General features: G+C 40.2%; 1 protein-coding gene across 14 annotated transcripts in view; it reads left to right on the top strand.

Moving 5' to 3' along the window:
• VPS13D (vacuolar protein sorting 13 homolog D) overlaps positions 1-23,780 on the top strand; it is a 253,463-nt gene that overhangs the window by 93,598 nt on the left and 136,085 nt on the right. For all 14 annotated transcript variants that reach the window (XR_011433300.1, XR_011433299.1, XR_002806312.2 and 11 more), the window contains 11 exons: positions 619-771; positions 2,602-2,737; positions 4,064-4,111; positions 6,200-6,350; positions 6,451-6,661; positions 13,105-13,352; positions 14,853-15,044; positions 15,356-15,482; positions 17,132-17,274; positions 20,732-20,862; positions 21,090-21,265. Coding sequence is in view for 10 of the 14 variants with exons in the window: in XM_014737614.3 (XP_014593100.3) it covers positions 619-771; positions 2,602-2,737; positions 4,064-4,111; positions 6,200-6,350; positions 6,451-6,661; positions 13,105-13,352; positions 14,853-15,044; positions 15,356-15,482; positions 17,132-17,274; positions 20,732-20,862; positions 21,090-21,265 (1,716 nt within the window). In the remaining 4 variants the exon portion in view is untranslated. The remainder of the gene's footprint in view (positions 1-618; positions 772-2,601; positions 2,738-4,063; positions 4,112-6,199; positions 6,351-6,450; positions 6,662-13,104; positions 13,353-14,852; positions 15,045-15,355; positions 15,483-17,131; positions 17,275-20,731; positions 20,863-21,089; positions 21,266-23,780) is intronic.

The following is a 23,780-nucleotide window of genomic DNA, read 5'->3' as shown; positions in this document are numbered from 1 at the left end:
CCTAAGAATTATCTTCCAAGCCTAAAACACACTTCACCCCAGATGGAATTGGGTGGAGCTGGGAGAACAAATGAAAGTTTACCTAAGCCAAGTGAGAACGTTCTCTAGCAGCTTTTTGCCTGGGTAGACACTGGCTCAACTTTCCACATGCTTGCTGACCTTTCCAGTCCAGGTAGTGAGGGCGTGAAATGAGTAGCAGAGTCGGCTGGTTTGAAACCATGTTTCTCCCGCCTTCGCTAGGTATGGTAATGCTCTAGAGGAGACGCTTTTTGTTTTTTAGAAACAGCTTAGGTCTGCTAAATTCTAGGTAGTCACTTAAATACTTTTAAAGTGGTCACTTAGTTCACATAGCACCTTATGTGCCAGACTCTGCTGCTGGAGGTAAGTGACTACGTCGTGATAGCTTTCAGCCGTTTCCAAAATTTCAAATAAGTTGTGATTGATGGTGAAGATACCTTTAGTTACTGACCTTTTAGGGGCATCCGTCGTAGTCGGGTTTTATGGCCTTATTGCTGTGAGTCAAGTTCCAGGAGGGTTTCCGCTCTGAGCACCGAACCCTGTTTGAGAGGGAACTGGAGAGAAAGAAGGACAAGCTGGTGTTGTCTGATTTGGTTCCAGGGCTGCACTGTCTCACAGTGGGAGTCCAGGAGTGGTTCCAGAAGGGAACGGAACCTTTCTTGATGATGCTCACAATGTTAGTGAATGGCGGGAAGTCCTCACAGGTGAAGAGATTCCCTTTGAATTTGAAGCAAGAGGAAAGCTAAGACACAGGTAAAGCATGCTTTATTCTTTTCCTGAAAAAACAAAGCAAACATATGTTATAAATGATTGTCCCTAGTGTTTTGCCTTTTCACTTTCTTTATTATTGATTTTAATGTTTTATTTTTAAAAAGTATTTCAAAAATCAATATTTCCTTTGAAAAAATATAATGATTGTCTTGCTATCTGGGAAATACATTTCTTTCCATTAATTATCCCTTTATTTGACGTGTGGGGTGATAGCCTGTGTGTTTCACATCGTTTGGTTGAAGCATAGACAGATCATGACCCTCAAGTTCATTGTGTCCTAGCCTGGTTCTCGTGACGCTGTGGTGACTTGGTATTCTAAAAAGCTTATCAAAGCATGGTGATTTCAATTGTAAGGTACCTATGTGCCACATGGCACTTTCAGCAAGCAGATGGTTCCAGGAAGCAGCATCAATAATGATACTCTGATTGTGAGGAGGGTGAGAATATCTCATCAAGGGGGACCAATAGCTGATGCACTCTTGAAGTAGTCAGCTAAGGACTGGAGTAAACGTGGAAGGTTACTGAGAGATCTAAAATGTCTAATAAAGTGTCCTTTTGTTTGCAAACATTAGCAAGGGGAAGGGCTATCCAGTGGATAGGGAATAGGCTAAGATTCTAGCATTTGAGCCTCATCTCTGTTTCCAAGCTGAGCTGAAATTTAAGAGATTGGCGTCAGCCTTCTGTAGTCACATGCTTTCATGGTGCTTTAAGTGTGTGCAAAGTTGCTCCTAAATCAAACGCTTCTTCCTTTTGCATAGCTTTGTACCAGCACACATCACTCCCCAGTGGCAAGACTTCTGAACTTGTGGGGCCCTAGTGATTTCATAGGAAAAAAATAGTTAAAAAGAACCACTATGCTGGGCACATGTACCTGAAAGCTGTGCTAGAATTTCCAGGAATGAGTGGTGAGCGTTTTCCTGTTTCACAGAGTTCCTGGAGAAGCTAATTATAGAATTGTTGGCCGTATTTCTTAATGAGCACTGCCTCTGCTGTATCAGAAGAGGTGTGACCTCTTTGTCATTTCCGTTTTAGTTTCCATGCTGTGTAGCCCATTTCAAGTCCCAGTGTTCTGCTTGAATTCATCAAAATAAATGCCTTCTCTGGCTTGTCCCCTTTTGGCACACTGCACCCCACTCCCTGCCTCCCTCCCCCATTCCTGTCAGCCTCAAATCCAGTTCCCCATTTCAGGCTTCTGGCTTGAATTAGGCAAAATCTAAAATAGAATTAAATGTGCAATTTCCTCCTGTTCCTCCTGTTCTGCCCACTGCCTTCTGCTCCAATTTCAGCCGAGCACTTCAGCCCTAAAACTCTGAGGCCTCCATCTCTCATAACCTGTCGGACTGAAGCCAAACAACCGAATGTGGTTCTGAGAGAAGTAGGGTGTTCAACAAAAGAAGCAAGAAGAAAATGTCATTTTATGCATTTCCAAGAGTATGATTATGGGATTAAATTGCTAGTACCACATTTTTACTGCCCCACTGAAATTATTTTAGCTGACGTCATTATTTTATAAAGATTGGGGTGGAGGTTGGTAGAAGAAAGATCTGGGCTAGTGTAAGGATTTGCATGGTTTGTACAAAGGGAGGTTAAATGCCACTCTTGTTCAAGCTTTACAAATCTTGCAATTTTGTTTTAAGTGTAAAACCCAGTTAAAATATTCTCTTGATTTCTCTTGCATTAGGTAATCACCAAAAGGCTTAGCCAACCAGGCTTTTTGTCATTATATTGTAAATCAGATTTGAGTGTTTGCTTCTACTTTTCTTCCCTTCTTAAGATTGTGCTTAATGTCTTTTTCCATGTCCTGCCTGACAGACACACCCATGACCTCCGGATTCACCAACTGCAAGTGAGAGTAAACGGCTGGGAGCAAGTGAGCCCAGTGTCTGTGGACAAAGTCGGGACATTTTTCCGATATGCAGCACCAGATAAGAATTCATCTTTCTCTACGGTGTGTGGCTGTAGAATGGGTGTTGCGTGGCACAGTTGTGCCCTGGCCGCGCTCCCTTAAAGCCAGGCAGCTAGACAGTTAAGCCCGTAATAGCCTTGCTCTAGTGAAATTTTCTTTTTCTTTATTTCTGCTAGCTCTAGAGAAAAGACGTAAGATTATTATGGGTCAGTTGTAGGCATTGGTAATCAATATGTAGGTCAGCTTGGCGATGGTTAATTTCAGTGGGAAAACAAGATCTAAAATTGATGTTACACCTGTTACCTCACCTGTGCAGCTCCGTTTCATGCTCAGCTGGCCTCACTGACAGTTTACTAGTCTACCAAACGTGCACTGGCTTTATTTCACCTGTTATCCTCTTCCTTTGTGTATGATCGTCCTTAAATTTCTTGCCTGCTGCTCCTTTCTCCTTCTAGCTCTCTGTCTCCAGATCCTCTTCTCTGGCATAAAGACAGATGTTCACTCTCTTTTCTTTTCTTTTTTTTAAAGATTTTACTTTTCTTTTTTCTCCTCAAAGCCCCCTGGTACATAGTTGTATATGTTAGTTGTGGGTTCTTCTAGTTGTGGCATGTGGGACGCTGCCTCAGCATAGCCTGACAAGCGGTGCCATGTCCATGCCCAGGATCCGAACCGGTGAAACACTGGGCCACAGAAGTGGAGCGTGCAAACTTAACCACTCGGCCACAGGGCTGGCCTCTCTCTTTTATTTTCTGGTCACACATCCTCTCACACTCCCTTGCCCTGACTTTTCTCCAGCTGGTACTTCTGCCTGAGGAGTGATGCAGGGAGCATCCCGACTAGACTGTGCTGGGGCAGGCTGGTGTCCTGGCTGATGCAGCCGCCGTGGTGCTCTGCCCATACTCAGTCCTATTTCATAGGGTACCTGCACTCATTGTGGATAGCAGTGATGAGTAGGAAAATACAGATTTGTAGAGAGATTGTAGCTTTCCTCATGTTTGCTTCATTCATGAAAAATATTCTTGGAGAACACTCCTCTTTCCACTGTTTCTCTCTGGTGCCCCAAGTTTCTTAGAAGAAGAAGCGTTCTTTCAAGATTACTTTTCTGCCTAAATGTCTAGTAATGAAAGGATTAATTTCCTCCAGATACCTTTCTATGGTACTGATGCATTTGGAGAAATTTTGCATACATTGAATGGTTGTAAAATGAGTATTACTTTTCCCATATCTTCTAAAATAAGATATTTTCTCCTTGTAGTAAACCATACTTTACTGAAGAGTGTTTATAAACACCACCCTTTCAAGCAAATTACATTGTCATTGAATTTAATGATGCCTGTGCTGACTCTCTGATTTTGGAATCTTCCTTAGATTGGCAGCCCAAGCAGCCGAACAAATATTATTCATCCCCAGGTTTATGTGAGTATGCTTTTCCTGTGTCACTGTTTATTGAGTGTATACACTGTGCCTGAAGCATGTGTAGACGTATATTTCTTGATGATCAGAGGACTCTGTGACATATTATATATGGTTGGAATTTATCTTTATCTTTTTCTTTTAATGATCAGCTTCCTTTTACAAGAACTTGCAAGAAAATGTTTTCACCTAACTTGGTATGTTTTGGTCCGAGGCCTCATTTTCTTACTAAGTTAAAATATAAATTAACCCTTGTACGGCTATATGTATTTCATAGGTTTTGGTCCAGAGGTCATGAAAGTAAATAAGATTAAAAAATAGTAAGATTTCCCCCCCATTTGGCTTTTGAAACGTCATCAGAAGATGACATTAAAGAACTATTTTTAGGGTTTTGCTTATAATTTCTTTTCCCTGAGAATAGGAAGTTTTGAAATGTGAAATTTCATGTAAGCTTAGAGGTGACAATATCAAGATTTAAAACAATTGTTACTAGGCCTTGGCTCTATTGGGGCTTTACTGGGCGGGGTCAGTGGAAGCTCTGCTGAAGATCGTGCCCAGGATTGTCCCTTTAAAAACACTCCAGAACGTTATAGTTTGCCTTTTCATTGGGACCTTCTGGAAGTCTTGGTTCAAAACATGGATGTCTTCATTTTATTGTTTATTAGGTTAGTTTTCACATACTGTTTGTTTTAATGAAAAGTTGGCAGTGTGAAAAGCTTGGATGTGGTGTCATTTGTTTCTCCAATAAAAAAGCAGTGTCATTTGTTTCTCCAAGCTTACATGAAATTTCACATTTCAAAACTGTTCTGGACACTCACGCTAAGAATGATAGTTTCAGAGACCTCCTCTTTGGTGTACCTGATGTGGGGTTTTATACTCGGAAAAAAAGTGGTACGTGGTAGTGGCATAAAATGTGTGTTGAATGTGTGAATGAACATATGGAAAAAGAAAGTGGTGGCTGCCACCCAACCCCAGAAATAAACAATTTCCCTCCATTATGTTGTGTCTGAAGCTCGGTGTCCTGTTCATGAAAGTGATTATTGAACAGAACTTAGAAAGTTATTGTGAAGAGTTTACTTTAAAAGTTTTTTGAAATACAAATGTTGCTTTTTTTATAGGCGTGTCAATGAATAGTGTATGGGCCTAGAGAGTAAATTTTATGACATTTAGAAAAAAAAGTTATTCTTCCTGTGAAAGGCATACCAATACAGAGCTCTTTATTCCACACTCTCAGGATTTTACAAAGACAAGTTAGAATCTCAGAAGACCTCCTTCTGTTTTTCTGTGTATATTTGGGCAGCAACCCATTGTTAATGTTCAAGGAATGTTTTTTCACTTTGATATTAATCTGGGAGAAAAATACTAGAGAAGGTAAATCATTTAATGTCTTGTGAAGTCCTACCTCAGTGTTTCTGAACTTTTTGTTGCTTTGGGTGATCTTTATTGCCCTCCCACAGAGGTGGAAACAAGTCTTGTTCACAGTTTCCATATAAGGGCTGATGTTTAGGAACCCGGGGGCGTTATGAATGAAGGGTAACTTCCAGCGGATCCTTTCTTACCAAATTGCAGGACGTTTGGAAAATTTGATAGGTTATTCCCAGTTGTAGGTGAGGCTTTAGAATGTGTCTAGAGGCCTGGGACTGATTTCGTTTTGTGACGTCACATCTGGTAGATTATCTGTTTTTATAGAAATGTTTAGAATTGGCTGTTTAATAGTGTGTGTTTGTAGAATATTCACTCCAGTTAAAGCTGAGTGGTTTTAAGACTTAATGACTAATTTCACTGAAGAGCTACGGTAATCAGATGCCTTGAGTTTAGGCATTCTGATTGGTATTATTGTATTTTGTGTATTTTTCTTTTTTTTTTTTATTGAGGTAACATTGGTTTGTAAGATTATATAAATTTCAAGTGTACGTCTTTATATTTCGACTTCTGTATAGACTGCATCGTGTTCACCACCAAAAGTCTGGTTGCTGTCACCATACACATGTGCGCCTTTATCCCTTTCGCCCTCCCCATCCCCCTTCTGCTCTGGTGACCACTTGTCTATTCTCAAGCTATGCTCTTCTTGTTTCTCTCTCTTTTTCACAGTTCTCTTCCCTCCCGCCTGTCCGGGTGGTCTTTGCAGTGACTATGGAAGGCAGTGCTCGGAAAGTGATCACTGTCCGGTCAGCCCTGATTGTGAAGAACAGACTTGAGACGCCGATGGAACTGAGACTGGACAGCCCATCAGCTCCAGACAGTGAGTTCTGACACAGTCTGTCTTCCTTTTCTCCTGAGTTAGTCACACTTTGCCGGGGAAGACTGTTGCCTGAAAGTGCTAATGCTGGTCTCTGTGGCAGAGCCCGTGGTGCTTCCTGCCATCATGCCAGGGGATTCGTTCGCCGTGCCTTTGCACCTCACTTCTTGGCGGCTACAGGCCCGGCCCAAAGGATTGGGTGTGTTTTTCTGTAAGGCTCCTATTCACTGGACCAATGTACTGAAGACTACGGAGGTTAGTAGCAGCAAAAGAGAGTGCCACTCTATGGACACGGAGAAAAGCCGATTCTTCAGGTATGCCTCACCGCTGCAATGGTGGTAGATCTTGCCTTTTTTTTCCTTCATTCTTTCCTAAGGACCCTTAGTGATTCAGTTGTGCTTATTTAAAGTCCTAAAGTCCTTGTTTCATAAGTTGTTGTGTTAGAGTTCATAAGAATTCCAGGGTTAGCCCTTGGCAGTGGTGGAACTGTTGCTTATCTACTGTTTATGAGAGAAACAACTAACACACATGTAAGATTAGAAACTTGCATGTATGCATAAATAAATAGAGGACATGTAGGGAAGGAAGACGAAACATTACTGGTTCATGTTCTTAAACTGGGAAGCCAAATCCTGGTGTTGGAAGCTTTTCAAATGACGATTTCAAAGGAATTTGGATGAAGGTTCATGTACTTCGTAGGACTTTTGTTGGGGACTTTGACAAAATTATCTAACCATTTAGATTCCTGTTTTCCCCTCTGAAGAGTATAAGTAATAGGTTACTAGATTCAATATTGGGAAAAATACCTGATTGTTACTGTTAGATCCTTCTAAATTAGCCTGTAAGTTTATTTAGACTAGGGATCATCAGCTCTAGTTTCCTTTATAGTGAAGAATTCATGTAGTTCACACTTAAGAAGAGGCGCAAGAACGGTGTAAAGAATTCCAGTATGCCTTTCCCTGGGTTTGCCAATTATTAACAGACTAAAGGGAGAAATAGATAAATACATAACCATTGTTGGTGATTTTAACACTTCCCTTCCCATTTATAAAGCAAAAACAGGGCCGGCCCGGTGGCACAGCGGTTAAGTGCGTACGTTCCGCTTTGGCAGCCCAGGGTTCACCGGTTCAGATCCTGGGTATGGACATGGCACCACTTGGCAAGCCATGCTGTGGTAGGTGTCCCACATATAAAGTGGAGGAAGATGGGCGAGGATGTTGGCTCAGGGCCAGCCTTCCTCAGCAAAAAGAAGAGGATTGGCAACAGTTAGCTCAGGGCTAATCCTCCTCAAATAAATAAATAAATAAATAAAAAATAAAACGAACAAAAGCAATAAAGAAATAAAAGGATTTGAACAATGCCATCAATCAGCTTTTCATAATTGACGTTTATAAAACACTTTAACCAACAACTCCAGGTTGCACATTCATTTCAAGTATGTGTGCAACATTCATCAAGAGAGACTATCCATTAGGCCATAAAATAAAGAACAATAAATATTAAAGAATTGAAACTATACACAATATATTGCATGATCACAGTAGAATTAAAGTAGAAATCATTAACATTAAGATGCCTACAGAATCCCCAAATATTTGGAAATTAAACAGCACATTTCTAAGTAACCCATGGGCCAAAAAAGAAATCACAAAGGAAATTAAAAATATTTTGAACTGAACAATAATAAAAACCAGACATATTAAAATGTGGGGGATGCAGCAAAAGAGTTCTAGAGGAAAATGTACAGCTTTTAATGCTCATATTAGAAAATGAGGAAGATGTAAAATCACTGATCTAAGCTCCTATTTTAAGCCAGAAAAAGAAGAGCAAATTAAACACAAAGAAATAGAAAAAGAAGACAACAATTATGGAAATGAAGGATAAAAATCATCTGATTATCTCAATAGATGCAGAAAAAGCATTTGACAAAATTAAACATCCATGTATGATAAAAACTCTCAACAGAGTTGATATAGAAGGAACATGCTTCAACATAATGAAGGCTGTATGTGACGGGCCCGCAGCTAACATCATACTCAATGCTGAAAAGCTGAAAGCTGTTGCTCTAAGATGAGAAACAAGACAGGGATGCCACTCTAACCACGTTTATTCAACACAGTATTGGAAGTCCTCACCACAGCAGTTAGGCAAGAAAAAGAAATACAAGGCATCCAAATAGGAAAGGAGGGAGTAAAACTGTCATTATTTCTAGATGACATAGTACTATATATAGAAAACTCTAAATACTCCACCAAAAAACTATTAGAACTAATAAATTATCACACAGTAAAGTTGCAGGATACAGAATTAATATACAGAAATCAGTTGCATTTCTATACACTAATAATGATCCATCAGAAAGAGAAATTAAGAAAACAGTCAGGGGCCAGCCCCGTGGCTGAGTGGTTAAGTTCGCGCGCTCTGCTTTGGCGGCTCAGGGTTCCACTGGTTTGAATTCTGGGCGTGGACATGGCACCGCTTGTCAAGCTATGCTGAGGTGGCATCTGACATGCCACAACTAGAAAGACCCACGACTAAAAATACACAACTATGTACCCGGTGGGCTTTGGGAGAAAAAGGAAAAATGAAATCTTTAAAAAAAAAAAAGAAAAGAAAAGAAAACAGTCAGTTTACAATTGTATCAAAAAGAATAAAATGCCTAGGAATAAATGTAACCAAGGAGGTTATTAAAACCTGTATGAGACATTGATGAAAGAAATTGATGACACAAATAAATGGAAATATTACTGTGCTCATGGATTAGGAGAATTGGTATTGTTAAATGTCCATACTATGCAAAGTAATCTATGGATTCAATGCAATGCCTATCAAAATATCAACTGCATTTTTTGAAAAACTAGAAGAAAAAGTCCTAAAATGTTTATGGAACCACAAAAGACCCCAAATAGCCAAAGCAGTCTTGAGAAAGAACAAAGCTGGAGGTATCATGCTCCCTGATTTCAAACTATCCTACAAAGCTATAGTAATCAGAACAGTATGGTACTGGTATGAAAACAGACACATAGATCAATGGAATAGAATAAAGATCCCAGAAAAAAACCCACACATCTATGGTAAATTAATTTATGACAGGAGGCAAGAATATACAATGGGGAAAAGACAATCTCTTCAATAAATGATGTTAGGAAAATTGGACAGCGACATGCAAAAGGATGCAACTGGAACACTATTTTACACCATATACAAAAATAAATTCAAAATGGGTTAAAGACTTGAATGTAAGACCTCAACCCATAAACTCCTAGAAGAAAACATGGGCAGTCGGTTCTTTGACAGCGGTCTTAGCAGTATGGTCTCAGACCAGTTTCCTCAGGCACGCACATCCAAAGCAAAGCAAACAAATGGGACCACGCCAGACTGAGATGCTGTTGCACAGAAAGAAAACCATCAACAAAACAGACAACTTACTGACTGGGAGAACGTATTTTCAAATCATACATCTGATAAGGGATTAATATCTAAAATATATAAAGAACTTAATGTAACTTAATATAAAAAAATATCTGAATAATAAATGGGCAGAGGACTTGAATAGACATTTTTCCAAGGAAGACATCCAGATGGCCAACAGGCACATGAAAAGTTGCTCAGCACCACTACTCATCAAAGAAATGGAGATCAAAACAACAAAGAGATATCACCTCACACCTGTCAGAATGCCTATTATCAAAAAGATAAGATACAGGCCGGCCAGGTGGTGTAGTGGTTAAGTTCGCATGCCCTGCTTCAGCAGCCCAGGGTTCACTGGTTTGGATCCTGGGCATGGACCTGTGCACCCCTCATCAAGCCATGTGGTGGCAGGCATCCCACATATAAAATAGAGGAAGATGGGTACAGATGTTAGCTCAGGGCCAGTCTTCCTCAGCAAAAAGAGGAGGATTGGCCACTCCTGGAGAGACAAGTCCGAAAGAGGAGTGATTTCCTGATGTGGAAGGAAAAGGAGAAGGAGAAGGCGGTGGATATTAGCTCAGGGCTAATTTTCCTCAAAAGAAAAAAAAAGACAAGAAATAACAAGTGTCGGATGTGGAGAAAAGAGAACCCTCATACACTGTTGGTGAGAATGTAAATTGGCGCAGCCACAATGGAAAACAGTGTGGAGATTCCTCAAAAAATTAAAAATAGAACTGCCGTACAATCCAGCAATCCTACTTCTGGATATTTATCTGAAGAAAACACAGACACTAATTCAAAGAGAATATGCATCTGTATGTTCATTGCAGCATTATTTACCATAGCCAAAATATCAGAGCAACATAAGTGTCCATTGATAGATGAATGAATAAAGAAGAAGATGTGGTGTATCTATCTATCTATCTATTTATCTATACACACAGTAGAATATTACTCAGCTGTAAAAAAGAAAGAAATCTTACTATTTGCAACAACATGGATGAACCTAGTAGGTGGTGCTATGCTAAGTGAAATATGTCGGAGAAAGACAAATACTGTATGATTTCACTTATATGTGGAATCTAAAAACAAAGCAAGCAAACGAACAAAACAGAAACAGACTCGTAGATACAGGAAACAAACTAGTGGATACCAGAGGAAGGAGGGTTTGGGGGCCAGGTGAATAGGTGAAGGGGACTGGGGGGCACAAACTTCCACTTACAAAACAAATAAGTCATGGGGATGTAATGTACAGCATAGGAAATAAATAATATTGTAATAACTTTGAATGGGACGGATGGTAACTAGACTTGTGGTGGTGATCGTTTTGTAATGTATATAAGTATCACATCACTATGACATACAGTTGAAACTAAGAAGATATTGTATGTCAATTGTACTTCAATAAAAAAGTATGGAAGTCAATGAAATAGCCAACGAGAGAAAAATCTATTGATTTTGCAATCAATAACATTGGCTTTTTGAAAAGATTCATAAATTTGGTAAACCTCTATTAAGACTATTCAAGGAGAAAAGAGAGAAAACACAAATTACCAATATAAGGAATGAAGAAAGGAGACATTATTATAGATCTACGGACATTTAATGGATTAAAAGGAGATATTATGAATAATTTAATGCAAATACCACATTGGAATGACAAATTTCTTGAAAAACACAAATTACAAAACTGACACAAAGAAGAAATATAAAATCCGAATAGCCCAATATCTAGTAAAGAGATCTAATTTATAATAAAAAGCCTTCCCACAAAGAACACTCTAGGCTCACATGGCTTCACGAGTGAATTCTACTAGACATTTAAGGAAGAGAGAATACCAGTTCTATGCAAACTTTTTAAGAAAATGGGAGGAAGGAAGAGTTCCTTACTCATTTTATAAGGTCAGCATATCCCTGATACCAAAGTTGATGTAGATATTATAAAAAAAGAGAACTACGAACCAGAATTCCTCCATGGAGAGGTGCAAAAACTCTTAACAAAATATTACCAAATAGAATCCAAGTGCAGTCTATCCCGAGAATGTAAGCTTCACTTAAGATTTGAAAATCGATAAATGTAATTCACCATGTTAACAGACTAAAAGAAAAACATCAGATCATCTCAGTAAGTGCCAAAAAAAGCCCATTTGATAGAACTCAGCACCCATTGATGATAATGCTCAGCACACTAGGAATAGAAGGGAATTTTCCAACCAATCTGTTAAAGGGCATCTCTAATAAACCTACAACTATCATTATACTTAATTGCGAAACCTTAAACTCTTTTTTTCCCTTGAGATTGGGAACCAGCCACTCTATTTGACATTGCAGTATCGCTAGCCGTTGCAATAAGGATAAATAAATAAACGAGAAACTGAAAAGGCATAAAGATCAGAAAAGTAAAACTGTTGTTATTTGCAAATGACATAAATGTGTGTGTAGAAAACACGATGAACTATCTTAAGAACATTGTGAGACCTAATAAATTTATCCAGATTTCAGGATTCAGGATCAACCTATAAAAGTCAGTTGATTCTTATAGTATAGCCATAAAAAGTTGGAAAATGTGATTTAAAAAAAATACCATTTGTAGTAGCATCAAAAAACATTACCCAGGAGTCAATCTAAGGAATGATGTACCAGTCTTCCACCCTAGAAATTACAAAACCTTGCTGAGAGATTAAAGAAAACCTAATTAAGTGGAAAGATAAAACCAGGTTCATGGATTGAAAGACTCAGTATTGTTAGGATTCCATTCTCACTAAATTGATCTGGAGATACGACCCAGTTGGCTGCCAGCAACCCAACTGGTTATCAATAGGATGATGAATAAATTACAAATGGCATATTCATACACTGGCAGAATCAAATACTGATGCATACAACAACATGGCTGAATCTTTTTGAAAATTCATGTTGAGCAAAAAAAGCCAGACACAAAGTAGTACAGAATGTATCATTCCATTTATGTGCAGTTCAAGACCAGACACAACTAGTCTATAGTGATAAATATCGGAACGTGGCTGCTTGAATGATGGGAGAGGACACTGATTGGAAAGGGATATGAGGGAACTTTCTGGAGTGCGAGAAATAGTCTATAACTGGTTTTGAATGGTGGTTATAGAGGTGTATATAGTTGTCATAACTCATCAAACTGAACATTTAAAATCTATACATTTTATTGTGATTTAATTATATCCCAATATATGTGTTTAAATTGAAAACTGTAATTATCTTTCTGAATTACTGAACCATTTTAATGTTATGCTTTCTCATACTCAGCTAAGGAAAAAAAATTCAAGTTCTTCATTCAGACTGACGGTTTTCATACCTTTTGTCTTCGTAGGTTTTGTGTGGCCATAAAGAAAGAGAATTATCCAGACTACATGCCCTCAAACATATTTTCCGACAGTGCAAAACAGATTTTCAGACAGCCGGGGCACACCATATATCTCCTGCCAACTGTGGTCGTCTGTAACTTGCTGCCTTGTGAGCTTGACTTTTATGTTAAAGGAATGCCGATCCATGGGACACTGAAGCCCGGCAGAGAGGCGGCCCTGCACACAGCCGACACGTCTCAGAACATGGAACTGGGTGAGGGTCTAGTCAAATAACCATGTATAGTAATTCTGTGAAAATGTCAGTATTTTGTGCTCATTTGGTAAACATTTTGGAGAAATTGTAGCACGTATAATATCTCAATAAGCCAGCTCAAAGGATTCATGCAGTTTGAAAAAAACAACAGAACTTCTAAGATAGAAAATTATCAAAAGAAAAAACAGAAAAAAATCCAAAACATTTACAGAAGCAGCATTCAACAGAGCCTTTTTTCTTATGTTGCTCACTTGAAGTGTGGCTATAGGAAGTCATTTCATCTTTTTAAACCATGCTTTTTCCTAGCTGTAAAATGAGCAAAAGCAGATGTTTCTCCTTCTCTTTTCAGGAAAGGGGAAAACATTTGCTAAGCAGGCACTGTCCTCCAGGCATTGTGTCAGGTGCTGTCACACACGTGGTCTCACGCGGTCCTCACAGCAACAGTTATTTGTCCCATTTTGCTGATGGAGAAGTAGAGGTCTGGGACGTTTACTGCATCAGGTAGTTTTCAGCTGTAGGGACGCGTGAAGTCAGGTCGAGATCGTCCTGTTGTAGCACTGAGAACAGAGTCCCTGCTGGAGTTTGGGCAGGAAGTCCGTTTCTTTAAGGCTGTTGTGGACATGCTGAAATAATAATGACCCAGATATTTATCTTGTTACAGCTTTGTGATTTCACTGTATCATCTCATTTGCTCTTCACAACAGCACATGTTTCGGGCAGAGAGGACAGCTGTTGTCCCCATTTTACAGATGAGGAACCTGAAACTCATTGAACTTAAGCAGTGTGTCCCATGATGATAAGCTTATTTCAATGAATACGTAAACCCTTGAGCTTAATGTAGAAAAGAAAAATAGCGCAATGCTAGTTGTCCATTCTAAAGAAAACAAGTCTTTGCTTTGGCATTTAAGTATTTCTTCAACAAATATTTACTGAGCCCCTGTCTAAGATGGGAATATCCTCCAACCCCACCACCACAATGTGCACACCCAGCCCTCCTAATCTTCACAGTCATGCTTTCTATGGATTACCACTTTTAATAGCCATCCTGCAATGGAGATACGATGATTATCCCCATTTGGCAGATGAGACACAGCCAGATTAAACAGTTTGTCCCACATCACGCAACTAGTAAGGATAGGCTGGGAATTTGAAGCCAGGCAGTTTGGCTGCAGAAACCTTGACTCTCTCCCTGTACTTGCGTTTACTGTGTTTCAGGCACCCAGTGTAGGGCCTGATGGATAGTAAAGTCTTAATAATATAGCTGTTATTGATACCTTTTTGGTATTCTCATCCTTCTAACTATGCAGTTCAGACTTCCTAGTGTGACTTTCAGGCCATCTGGTTTGCTTCATTTTTATTCTCACCCCAGTTTAAGGAAAATTGCCAGATAGAGACATAGGTATTGATTTTTCCAGAAGGAATCCAATTTTGTTTGGCTGTGGGCTATTTTGACAAACTAAAGTGAGCACTCAGAAAGACAATAGCTTGTATCTTCCTTAGGGGTATCACTGGAGAATTTTCCACTCTGTAAAGAATTGCTCATTCCACCTGGAACCCAAAACTATATGGTAAGAATGCGACTCTATGATGTCAACCGGCGGCAGCTGAACCTCACCATCCGGATTGTGTGTCGAGCAGAAGGATCCTTAAAGATCTTCATTTCTGCTCCATATTGGCTGATCAACAAAACAGGTATGTACAGAGGCTGCTCAAGTAGGCCTTTGGCGTTGGTCGTGGGAATTCAGATTTATTTGCTCAGCTAACTAAATGGAGCCAAGGCAAATAGATTACTTCAGCAGTCTAAGCTGCTGAAACTTTCCTGCTTCCATCATAAGTGCTTAATCATGGTCAAAACTGTCCTTTTAGACAACGAACTGACCCCACTAAATAAATTCAATTTTCGCTAGTTTCCCTCTTGATGATTTTTCTTTTCCTTTACCATTTACATCTGTCTTGGATGGCCTGGGTAGGATTGATGTAAACTTTTCCCCTTCTTCCTGAAGGGTTACCGCTGATCTTCAGACAGGACAACACAAAGACGGATGCTGCAGGCCAGTTTGAGGAACATGAGCTGGCCCGGAGCCTGAGCCCACTCTTGTTCTGCTACGCTGACAAAGAGCAGCCAAACCTGTGAGTGCAGTTATGTATGGGAAGGGGAAATAAGCTCCTAGGGAAGGGAAACAATTAGCAAAGGCTATAGTATATCCGTATAAGTAGAAATATACTGTAGATAACAGTCCTGACTTGGCAGGAGAACAGGACCATGACCTAATGGGATTTTTTTCAGATCTAATTTCTCTGTTATTTGATATTGAAAATAAACCATTTGGTTGGTTTATAATGAAAGCTAGTTTTATTTTACATGTATTGAAGTAATTCTATTCATAACTCTGCCAATGAAGAGAAACCCACATGTTCTCTTTCTTCTCTGCACAGTTTTTTTTCCCCTGTAAGCAAGCTCTCAGCACAGACAGGAGCTGGCATCAGAGGGGAGGTAGGCTGGCCCTTTGGTAAAGCCTCCACCCTATCAATCTAATCCATGTCATTTTTTATAGGGTTTTGAAATCCTTCTCCTTCACCCTTGAAGTAAAATGTGCCATTTCAAGATCTCAGAGCACTCACTGCATGTTTAAAGGCAGGAAAAGCAGCAGTTGGGGACTGGATGGCGTGTCTTTTTAAAGTGTGGTGGGAGCGTTAGTTCACTTTTATTCTTGGTTTTGACGTTCTGCTTTTTACAGGAGTCTTCTAATTTATAGCCTTAATCCAAAGATAAATGGGCATGTGTGATACTGCTAAAATGCCACACCCCGTCCTCTGGAGAAGCGTGCTGCGAGCTCACCGGGGCGTAGGGGGCGCTCAGCACCACTGGAGGCGGATGCCTCCACCAGGGAGGGTTGGAATCGAGGGTGGGGCTGGAGCTGGGAGAGGGTTGACCAGCCTGCTGGACCCGGTAGAAGGTACAGACAGCCACTTGACTTGGGTAACAAGCCCAGTCTCATTCTTTTCCTGAAAAGATTCTGAGTTTTAGATCTAGGACTTCACATTCATAACATAGTTTGAATGTCATGGTTTATAACAGCTCTATCCAGGGAATTCAGTTTCCAAAGCATTTCCACCTTGACTATCTCACTTGATTCTTCCAACATCCCAATGGATTAGGCAGGGCAGGAAATACTGTTTTATTTTAAGGTGAGGAAACTGTGGCTCAGAGAGAGAGTTACCTGCCCAAGGTTACACTGCTTGTTAGTGGTAGAGCCAGAACACACATTCAGGAATTATGTTTCCAGGATCCATGACAAGACACCAGCCAACTAAACAGTGCTTTGCCGTTTTAATAGTACCAGGCCTTAGAAGGGATGTACCCTTAGCTGCATTTTCTGTACATATTTTTCTTGTATGCTCAAGCTATTTCAGGAACCCTGGAAACACCTGAGTCAGGAAAGTATCAGTTTGCCTTGAATCCTTGTTTTTCAAGGGATAATGGATATTGTAGTATTTTGCTCATGTCTCATGGTCAAAGAGTCATAATGTTTTCTCCTAAAGCGTTTAGTTGTAGACATCAGTACATTTTACACGTTGTTTTATTGTGGCTACCTCGAAGATAGAGTTTGACCACCGGTAATTGCCTTGCTGTGTTTGGGAATCGCATGAGAGTGAGGAAGAGTCAATATTAGAGTTCTAATTTCGGATGGTGGCCACAGCAGTGTTTCCTGATTAGAACGTGTCGATAAGACTTTCTAATGGATGAATATTTACGTGTTTTCTTTTCTGCCCCACAGCTGCACGATGAGAGTCGGAAGGGGGATTCATCCTGAAGGCATGCCGGGCTGGTGTCAGGGCTTCTCGCTGGATGGTGGTAATGGTGTCCGAGCTTTGAAAGTCATCCAGCAAGGAAACCGCCCAGGGCTGATCTATAACATTGGTGCGTTATATGTGGGGCAGTGGGAGAATCAGAACCGTTGGCCAGTGCCCTCGGGCTGGAGGAATAAGCTGGCTGCACATTTTGACCTGGCTGCAAGTGAGGATTTTCTCATTTGGCGTTGGGTCAGGTCTCTGCTCTCTGAATGCTAGGTTGATATCAACACGGATCTGCTCTCCTAGGCCCCTAAGGAGCCACCTAAACACGGCCCTTTTGAGGTCTGGGGCCCTGTTTAACTTCAAACGCACCTGTGTCAGGAAAGTATCAGTTTGGCTTGAATCCTTGTTTTTCATGGGAATAATAGGACCACTTAGAATGCTTTTCATCCTCCAAGCATTTCCCACGCATTCATTAAAACTTGCAAACCCTAAGAGGGCAAGAAGCATTGTTCTCCTTGAAACCGAAGCAGAGAGGTTAAGTGACTTGCCAGATGCAAAGGGGAAGTCTGGGTCAGATGTAGGATTAGGGTTGGGGCATCCACAAGTAAAGCAGAAAATATAATAAAGTGCACTTGGTGGTCATAGTAATTAGAAGCCCTAAACCAGCTTAGCTTACGGAGGTGGCACCTGTGTGCCTGTGTACCTGTGTGCCTCGTGGCCACCTGCCACTCAGCACATTTCCTGAAGAGTTAAGATAAATTTGATTTAAATATGTCTCAGGTTTAAAATGGTAGCAGTGCGTCCTTCCTTTAGTATGTAATTTCCAAGGATCTCAAAGCGCTGTTTAGTGTTGAGAGTTGCAAAACCATCCAGAACTGCGTTGTTCATTGAACTCTTTTGGATGGAGGAAATATTATATTTTGCACTGTCCCATACAGTAGCTCTAGCCCCACGTGGCTGCCAAGCACTTGAGAGTACATTTCTAAGAAATATGGCAAGTATGACTAAGGAGTTGAATTTTTCATTTTTTTTCATTTTAATGAATTTAAATAGCTGTATATGACTAGTGGCTACTGTATTGGACATCGGAGATACAAAGAGTCATGTTACAGAAGGAAAGACTGAGGGGCCCACTTAGCTGTTTACCCTGAATCCCACGGGGAATCAGGGGTATGTTTGTGTTTGAAGGTTTGATAGTAGAAGCGTTTCTTCCGAGTATGGATTCCTTTCCAGGTTTTTTAAACGTGAATTTGTATGCTTTGTCCCTTGACATGGGAGCTGTCTCCTTTAAAGTCGATGTTAAGATTTTTAATAGAAGAAATCAACTTTATTTGATCTTCCAGCTGAGGATCGTTTTCTTTGCTTTTCCTCACGTGTTTGCCCCACCCCTTAAATAGGCACAGACCGCTTCATGCTGTGTTTGGCTTTCCGCTGGGGTATCTTGTCCTTGACAGTTTCCAAAGCAAGCTGCTACAGGTTAGCTGGAAGCTATAGCTGGGACAAATTGGGGGAATGGGGGATGGAGCCTGGGCCTTCTAAATCAGCTGGCACCAAGGAACCACAGAAATCTCACAGAGAGGCAGATTGAGCGGCCCCGTCAGAAATGTGCCGTGAGTGCGGACTCAAACTTACATGCCAGGAGCATTCATTAAAGCTTACTACACATGTTTTTAGGGACACAGCTGTGATTTGAATTTTGTTGTTATACCCAGGGAAGGAGTAGAGGGAGTGAGCTAAGATAGCACTTTATAATTCTTAAGGATCGTGAGATCTTGGCATGTATTATCAAGGGAATTTGTGGAATCTCTTACTTGAATATTTTTGAAGAACTGGATAGATAACTAACTCCCTATCAGGAAAGTCTAGAGCACGGTCCCAAGCTGAAAAGCCGGGGGGGCCTTGCCGATTAGCCTCACATGTACCTCCAGAAGAAGGACTTGGTACATTTTTATCTTATCAGCTGTTCATTCATTGGGGGTTTGCCAGAACAATCTAAGATGAAAAGGGAAACAAAAAAGCCTGTTTTTTCCCAAAAATTGAGTCTCAGTACTGTAGACTCTTGTTATAATATCAAATTAAACACATCTTTTGTAGGCAGACTTTGTGTCAGTTGAGATCAGCTAGCTATGATAATGTCAATTTCTGACTATTAATGTTTTTCTGGATGTCACAGAAAGGAAAGTGATAGGGTGTATCTCCCTACTCCAGTATTACTTGGCGTTTTTTAGACACCGAGTTTCAGAGGTTTTTGTTTTTGTGATTTACTCAGTCTTTCAGGTATTTTGAAGACTTATGTTAAAGGAATACCAGATCTTTCAAGCCAGTGCAAGTGAATTATGGAGTTAACAAATTGGGATGTTTATAATTGGGATTATGTTGGGACATCCAGGACACCCGCTTGTCATATCCTAAGGCCTCTTCCTGCTTAATGCTTCTCTTGATACTTGCTAAGTGCTCAGTGGAGTCCTTGTGTCTGTCCTGTCATGGTAGGAGCAAGGGCTCCTGAGGCAGGCGGCCTGGATTTGAATCCCGGCTGTGCCGCCTACTGGCTGTGCGACCTAGGGCAAGTTACCCAGCTTTCCGTGCTTAGTCTCCTCATCTGTAAAATGGAAAGAATGAAGATACCTAAGTCATAAGATTGTTAGGAGAATTAAATCGAGAGCCTTTGGTAGAGGATATGGCATGTATTGAGTTCAATAAATACTATATTACTTCTACTGTATTATTACTTGTACTATAAGTATTTTTATCATTGTATAACCAGAGCTCAGCCCAGTCCCTTGAATATAGTTGCTATATTTTTTGTCTGAATGAATGAATTATTCATCCCACTAAGTTCATACTTTTTAGAATTGTTATCAGAGTTTTTAAGGTAATTCGGTGCAATTTCATTTTTTTCTTTCCTTCTTTGGGATCTAGTGTTTTGAGATTTCCTTCTCATTGATTGTAACTTTCTTTCCTTGCTATGTGTTTTGTTCACTATTTTTATTTTCAGTACATAGCAGGTGCTGAAAACATTGATTTTGTGAATGAACAAATTCTATGATATTTAGCATTATTTCAGCTGGATTCTTGGGCAGTGGGCTAAAAAAAAATACTGGAGAAGAATCCGTTGAGTTCAGGGCAATGCAGAATCCAATTAAGTAATCTGAAATTTCTACTATATGCTGTAAAAGGGCAAGACCTCTAGGAGGAAATTTTGTTTCCCAGATGTAAGCAGAATGTATTACATTAACTGTCTTAGCAGTCAGCTCCATAAATGGAAACCACAGGTATCTGTGACTAAACACCTGTGTGTTTTAGTTGCTGTTGTAACGGCACATGCTTTTTGAAGAAGCTAGGAATTATGGGGATGGTGATATTGCCACTGAGACTTTTTAAGGCCTCAGTGGGAATAAAGAATAATACTTTGAATACCATTGCTGTTTTCATTCCATTTTTGGAAGGCTTGACAGCCTTTTTTGGGTGATAGAATTGTCTTCTAGGAGAGACTGAGTAATTGTAAAGGCTATTTATTTTTGTCAGACCGCAAAATTTCTGTCTTCCAATTAATTCATGTAAATGATTTTTGTCATTTCTAGGTATTGATGTCAAGAAAGGCCGAGGTCGATATATTGACACCTGTATGGTTATCTTTGCCCCCCGTTACCTGTTAGATAATAAATCATCTCACAAGCTTGCATTTGCACAGAGGGAATTTGCCAGGGGACAGGTAAGCAGTTTGCTTTTGAAGAATGACTAGTGTTTATTTAATAGCACAGTGAATTTTAATGTCATGGCCTATCTCCTCATCAACACTGGTAACTTTTATGATATGAGTTACCATTTTGTGCCTTTGGTACCCTAAATAGCTCCTGGAAGAAGGCAAGGCCCAAAGTAGGTACTTAGTAAACATTGTCTTGACGTGTTGACTACAGCCTGTGATCCTGTGTGTTTTAGGGAACGGCCAATCCTGAAGGTTACATCTCCACCCTTCCTGGTTCCAGCGTGGTGTTCCATTGGCCTCGGAATGACTACGACCAACTGTTGTGTGTCAGACTGATGGATGTTCCCAATTGTATTTGGTCTGGAGGCTTCGAAGTCAACAAAAATAATTCCTTCCATATCAACATGAGGTAAGTTCGGAGACTGTATGTGGACAGAAAATAGCCTTGTTGGAGGTTCAGTAATGTAAACAGTAAGCAGAACCTACCATAAAAATTTTAAAAATAGTAGTAAATAGTAATACTGCCCTCATGAAATGGGCACATATGTTTCTGGCTTAGACAAAGGTCTTAACATTTGTAAAGGCAAGTAAGTATGAGTGAATTTTGGTGGAATGAATTAAAGGAAATGTCAACCGTTTTGACTGTTTTGCCATTGCTGCTGAGGTTCCAAGTCCAGGGGTGGCACTGAGCCGATGATTGCCTGCACCTCTGAAAATCCTGTCTGCGTTTAGATGGTAACACTGATTATAAACGTTTTTGTCTATTCTTACACACTGTGCAAACTCTTCTCTCATTTGATGCTGTTTCAGTAAATCATCTGGCCGTCTGAATTGCCCAATGCAGTGACCCTCAGGTCCTTGTTAAGAAAAACCAACCACCATGGGGCTGGCCCCGTGGCCAAGTGGTTAAGTTCACGCGCTCTGCTGCAGGCAGCCCAGTGTTTTGTTGGTTCGAATCCTGGGCGCAGACATGGCACTGCTCATCAGACCACGCTGAGGCAGCGTCTCACATGCCACAACTAGAAGGACCCACAACGAAGAATATACAACTATGTACTGGGGGGCTTTGGGGAGAAAAAGGAAAAAAATAAAATCTATAAAAAAAAAAAAAACTGTTTAAAAAAAAAAGAAAGAAAAAGAAAAATCAACCACGGGCCAGCGCCATGGCCGAGTGGTTAAGTTGGCGCGCTCCACTTCGGTGGCCCCGGGTTTTGCCGGTTTGGATCCTGGGTGTGGACATGGCACCGCTCATCAAGCCATGCTGAGGCAGCGTCCCACATGCCACAACTAGAAGGACCCACAACTAAAAATACACAACTATGTACCAGGGGGCTTTGGGGAGAAAAAGAAAAAAATAAAATATTTAAAAAAAAAGAAAAATCAACCAAATTCAGCCTCAGCTAGCACAGTATGACTCTTTCTGCTTTCATCAAATGCTTTTTTAAAAAATGTATTTAAAAAGATTTTTTAAATTGCGGTAAAATACGCTTATGGAATATGAGAAAGATAACACAAAGACTCAGGGGTTGTTTTGTGGGCCTCAGGCACATGACATAAAATGTACCATCTTAACCATTTTTAGGTTCACTAGTGTTGAGTACATTCATAGTGTTGTACAACCAATCTCCAGAACTCTCTTCATCTTGCAGAACTGAAACTCTAGACCCATGAAACAGCAAATCCCAATTTTCTCCTTCTCTAACCCCTGGCAACCACTATTCTACTTTCTCTATGAATTTGACTGGTCTGGGTACGTCAGATAAGTGGAATCATACAGTATTGGTCTTTTTGTGACTGGCTTATTTCACGTAGCTATGTCCCGGGGTTCATCCATGTTGTCATGTGTGTCAGAATTTCCTTCCTTTTTAGGGCTGAATAATAAGTATATGCCACATTTTGCTTATCCATTCATCTATTGATGGCAACTTCCGTTGCTTCTACCTTTTGACTGTTGTGAATGTGCTGCTATGAATATGGTTGTACAGATATTTCTTTGAGTCCCTGCTTTCAATTCTTTTGGGTATATACTCAGAAGTGGAATTGTTGGATCATATGGTTATTCTATTTTTAATTCTTTGAGGAACTGCCATACTGTTTTCTATAGCAGCCGCACCATTTTATGTTCCTAACAACAGTGGGCAAGGGTTCCAATTCCTCCACGTCCTCGCCAACAGTGGTTATTTTCTGCTTTTTTGATAGTAGCCTTCCTAATGGGTATGAAGTGGTATCTCATTGTGGTTTTGATTCACATTTCTCTAAGGGTTAGTAAGGTGAAACTTTTCATGTGTTTGTTGGCCATTTGTGTATCTTCTTTGGAGAGACATCTATTCAATTCCTTTGCCCATTTTTGAATTGGGTTGTTTTTGTTGTTGTTGTTAAGTTGTAGGAGTCCTTTATATATTCTGGATATTAACCTCTTATGAGATACATGATGTGCGTGTATTTTCTCCCATTTCATACACTGCCTTTTCACTCTGTGGATTGTATTCTGTGATGTATAGAAGTTTTAAATTTTGATGTAGTCCAACTTATTTTTTTTTTAAAGATTTTTTCTTTTATTTTTTCCTTTTTCTCCCCAAAGCCCCCCGGTACGTAGTTGTATATTCTTTGTTGTGGGTCCTTCTAGTTGTGGCATGTGGGACGCTGCCTCTGCGTGGTTTGATGAGTACTGCCATGTCCGCACCCAGGATTCGAACCAACGAAACACTGGGCCGCCTGCAGCGGAGTGTGCGAACTTAACCACTCGGTCACGGGGCCAGCCCCACTCCAACTTATTTTAACTTTTATTGCCTGTGCTTTTGGTGGCATATTCAAGAAATCATTGCCAAATTCAATATCATGAAGGTTTTCCCCTATGTTTTCTTCTGAGAGTTTTATAGTTTTTGCGCTTGCATTTAGGTCTTTGATCCATTTTGAGTTACTAT

This window comes from Equus caballus, chromosome 2 (assembly GCF_041296265.1).
Source record: "Equus caballus isolate H_3958 breed thoroughbred chromosome 2, TB-T2T, whole genome shotgun sequence".
In the NCBI taxonomy this organism is placed as follows: domain Eukaryota; kingdom Metazoa; phylum Chordata; class Mammalia; order Perissodactyla; family Equidae; genus Equus; species Equus caballus.
The sequence above is the reverse complement of the archived record's forward strand: the minus strand, read 5'-3'. Positions and strand labels throughout refer to the sequence as shown.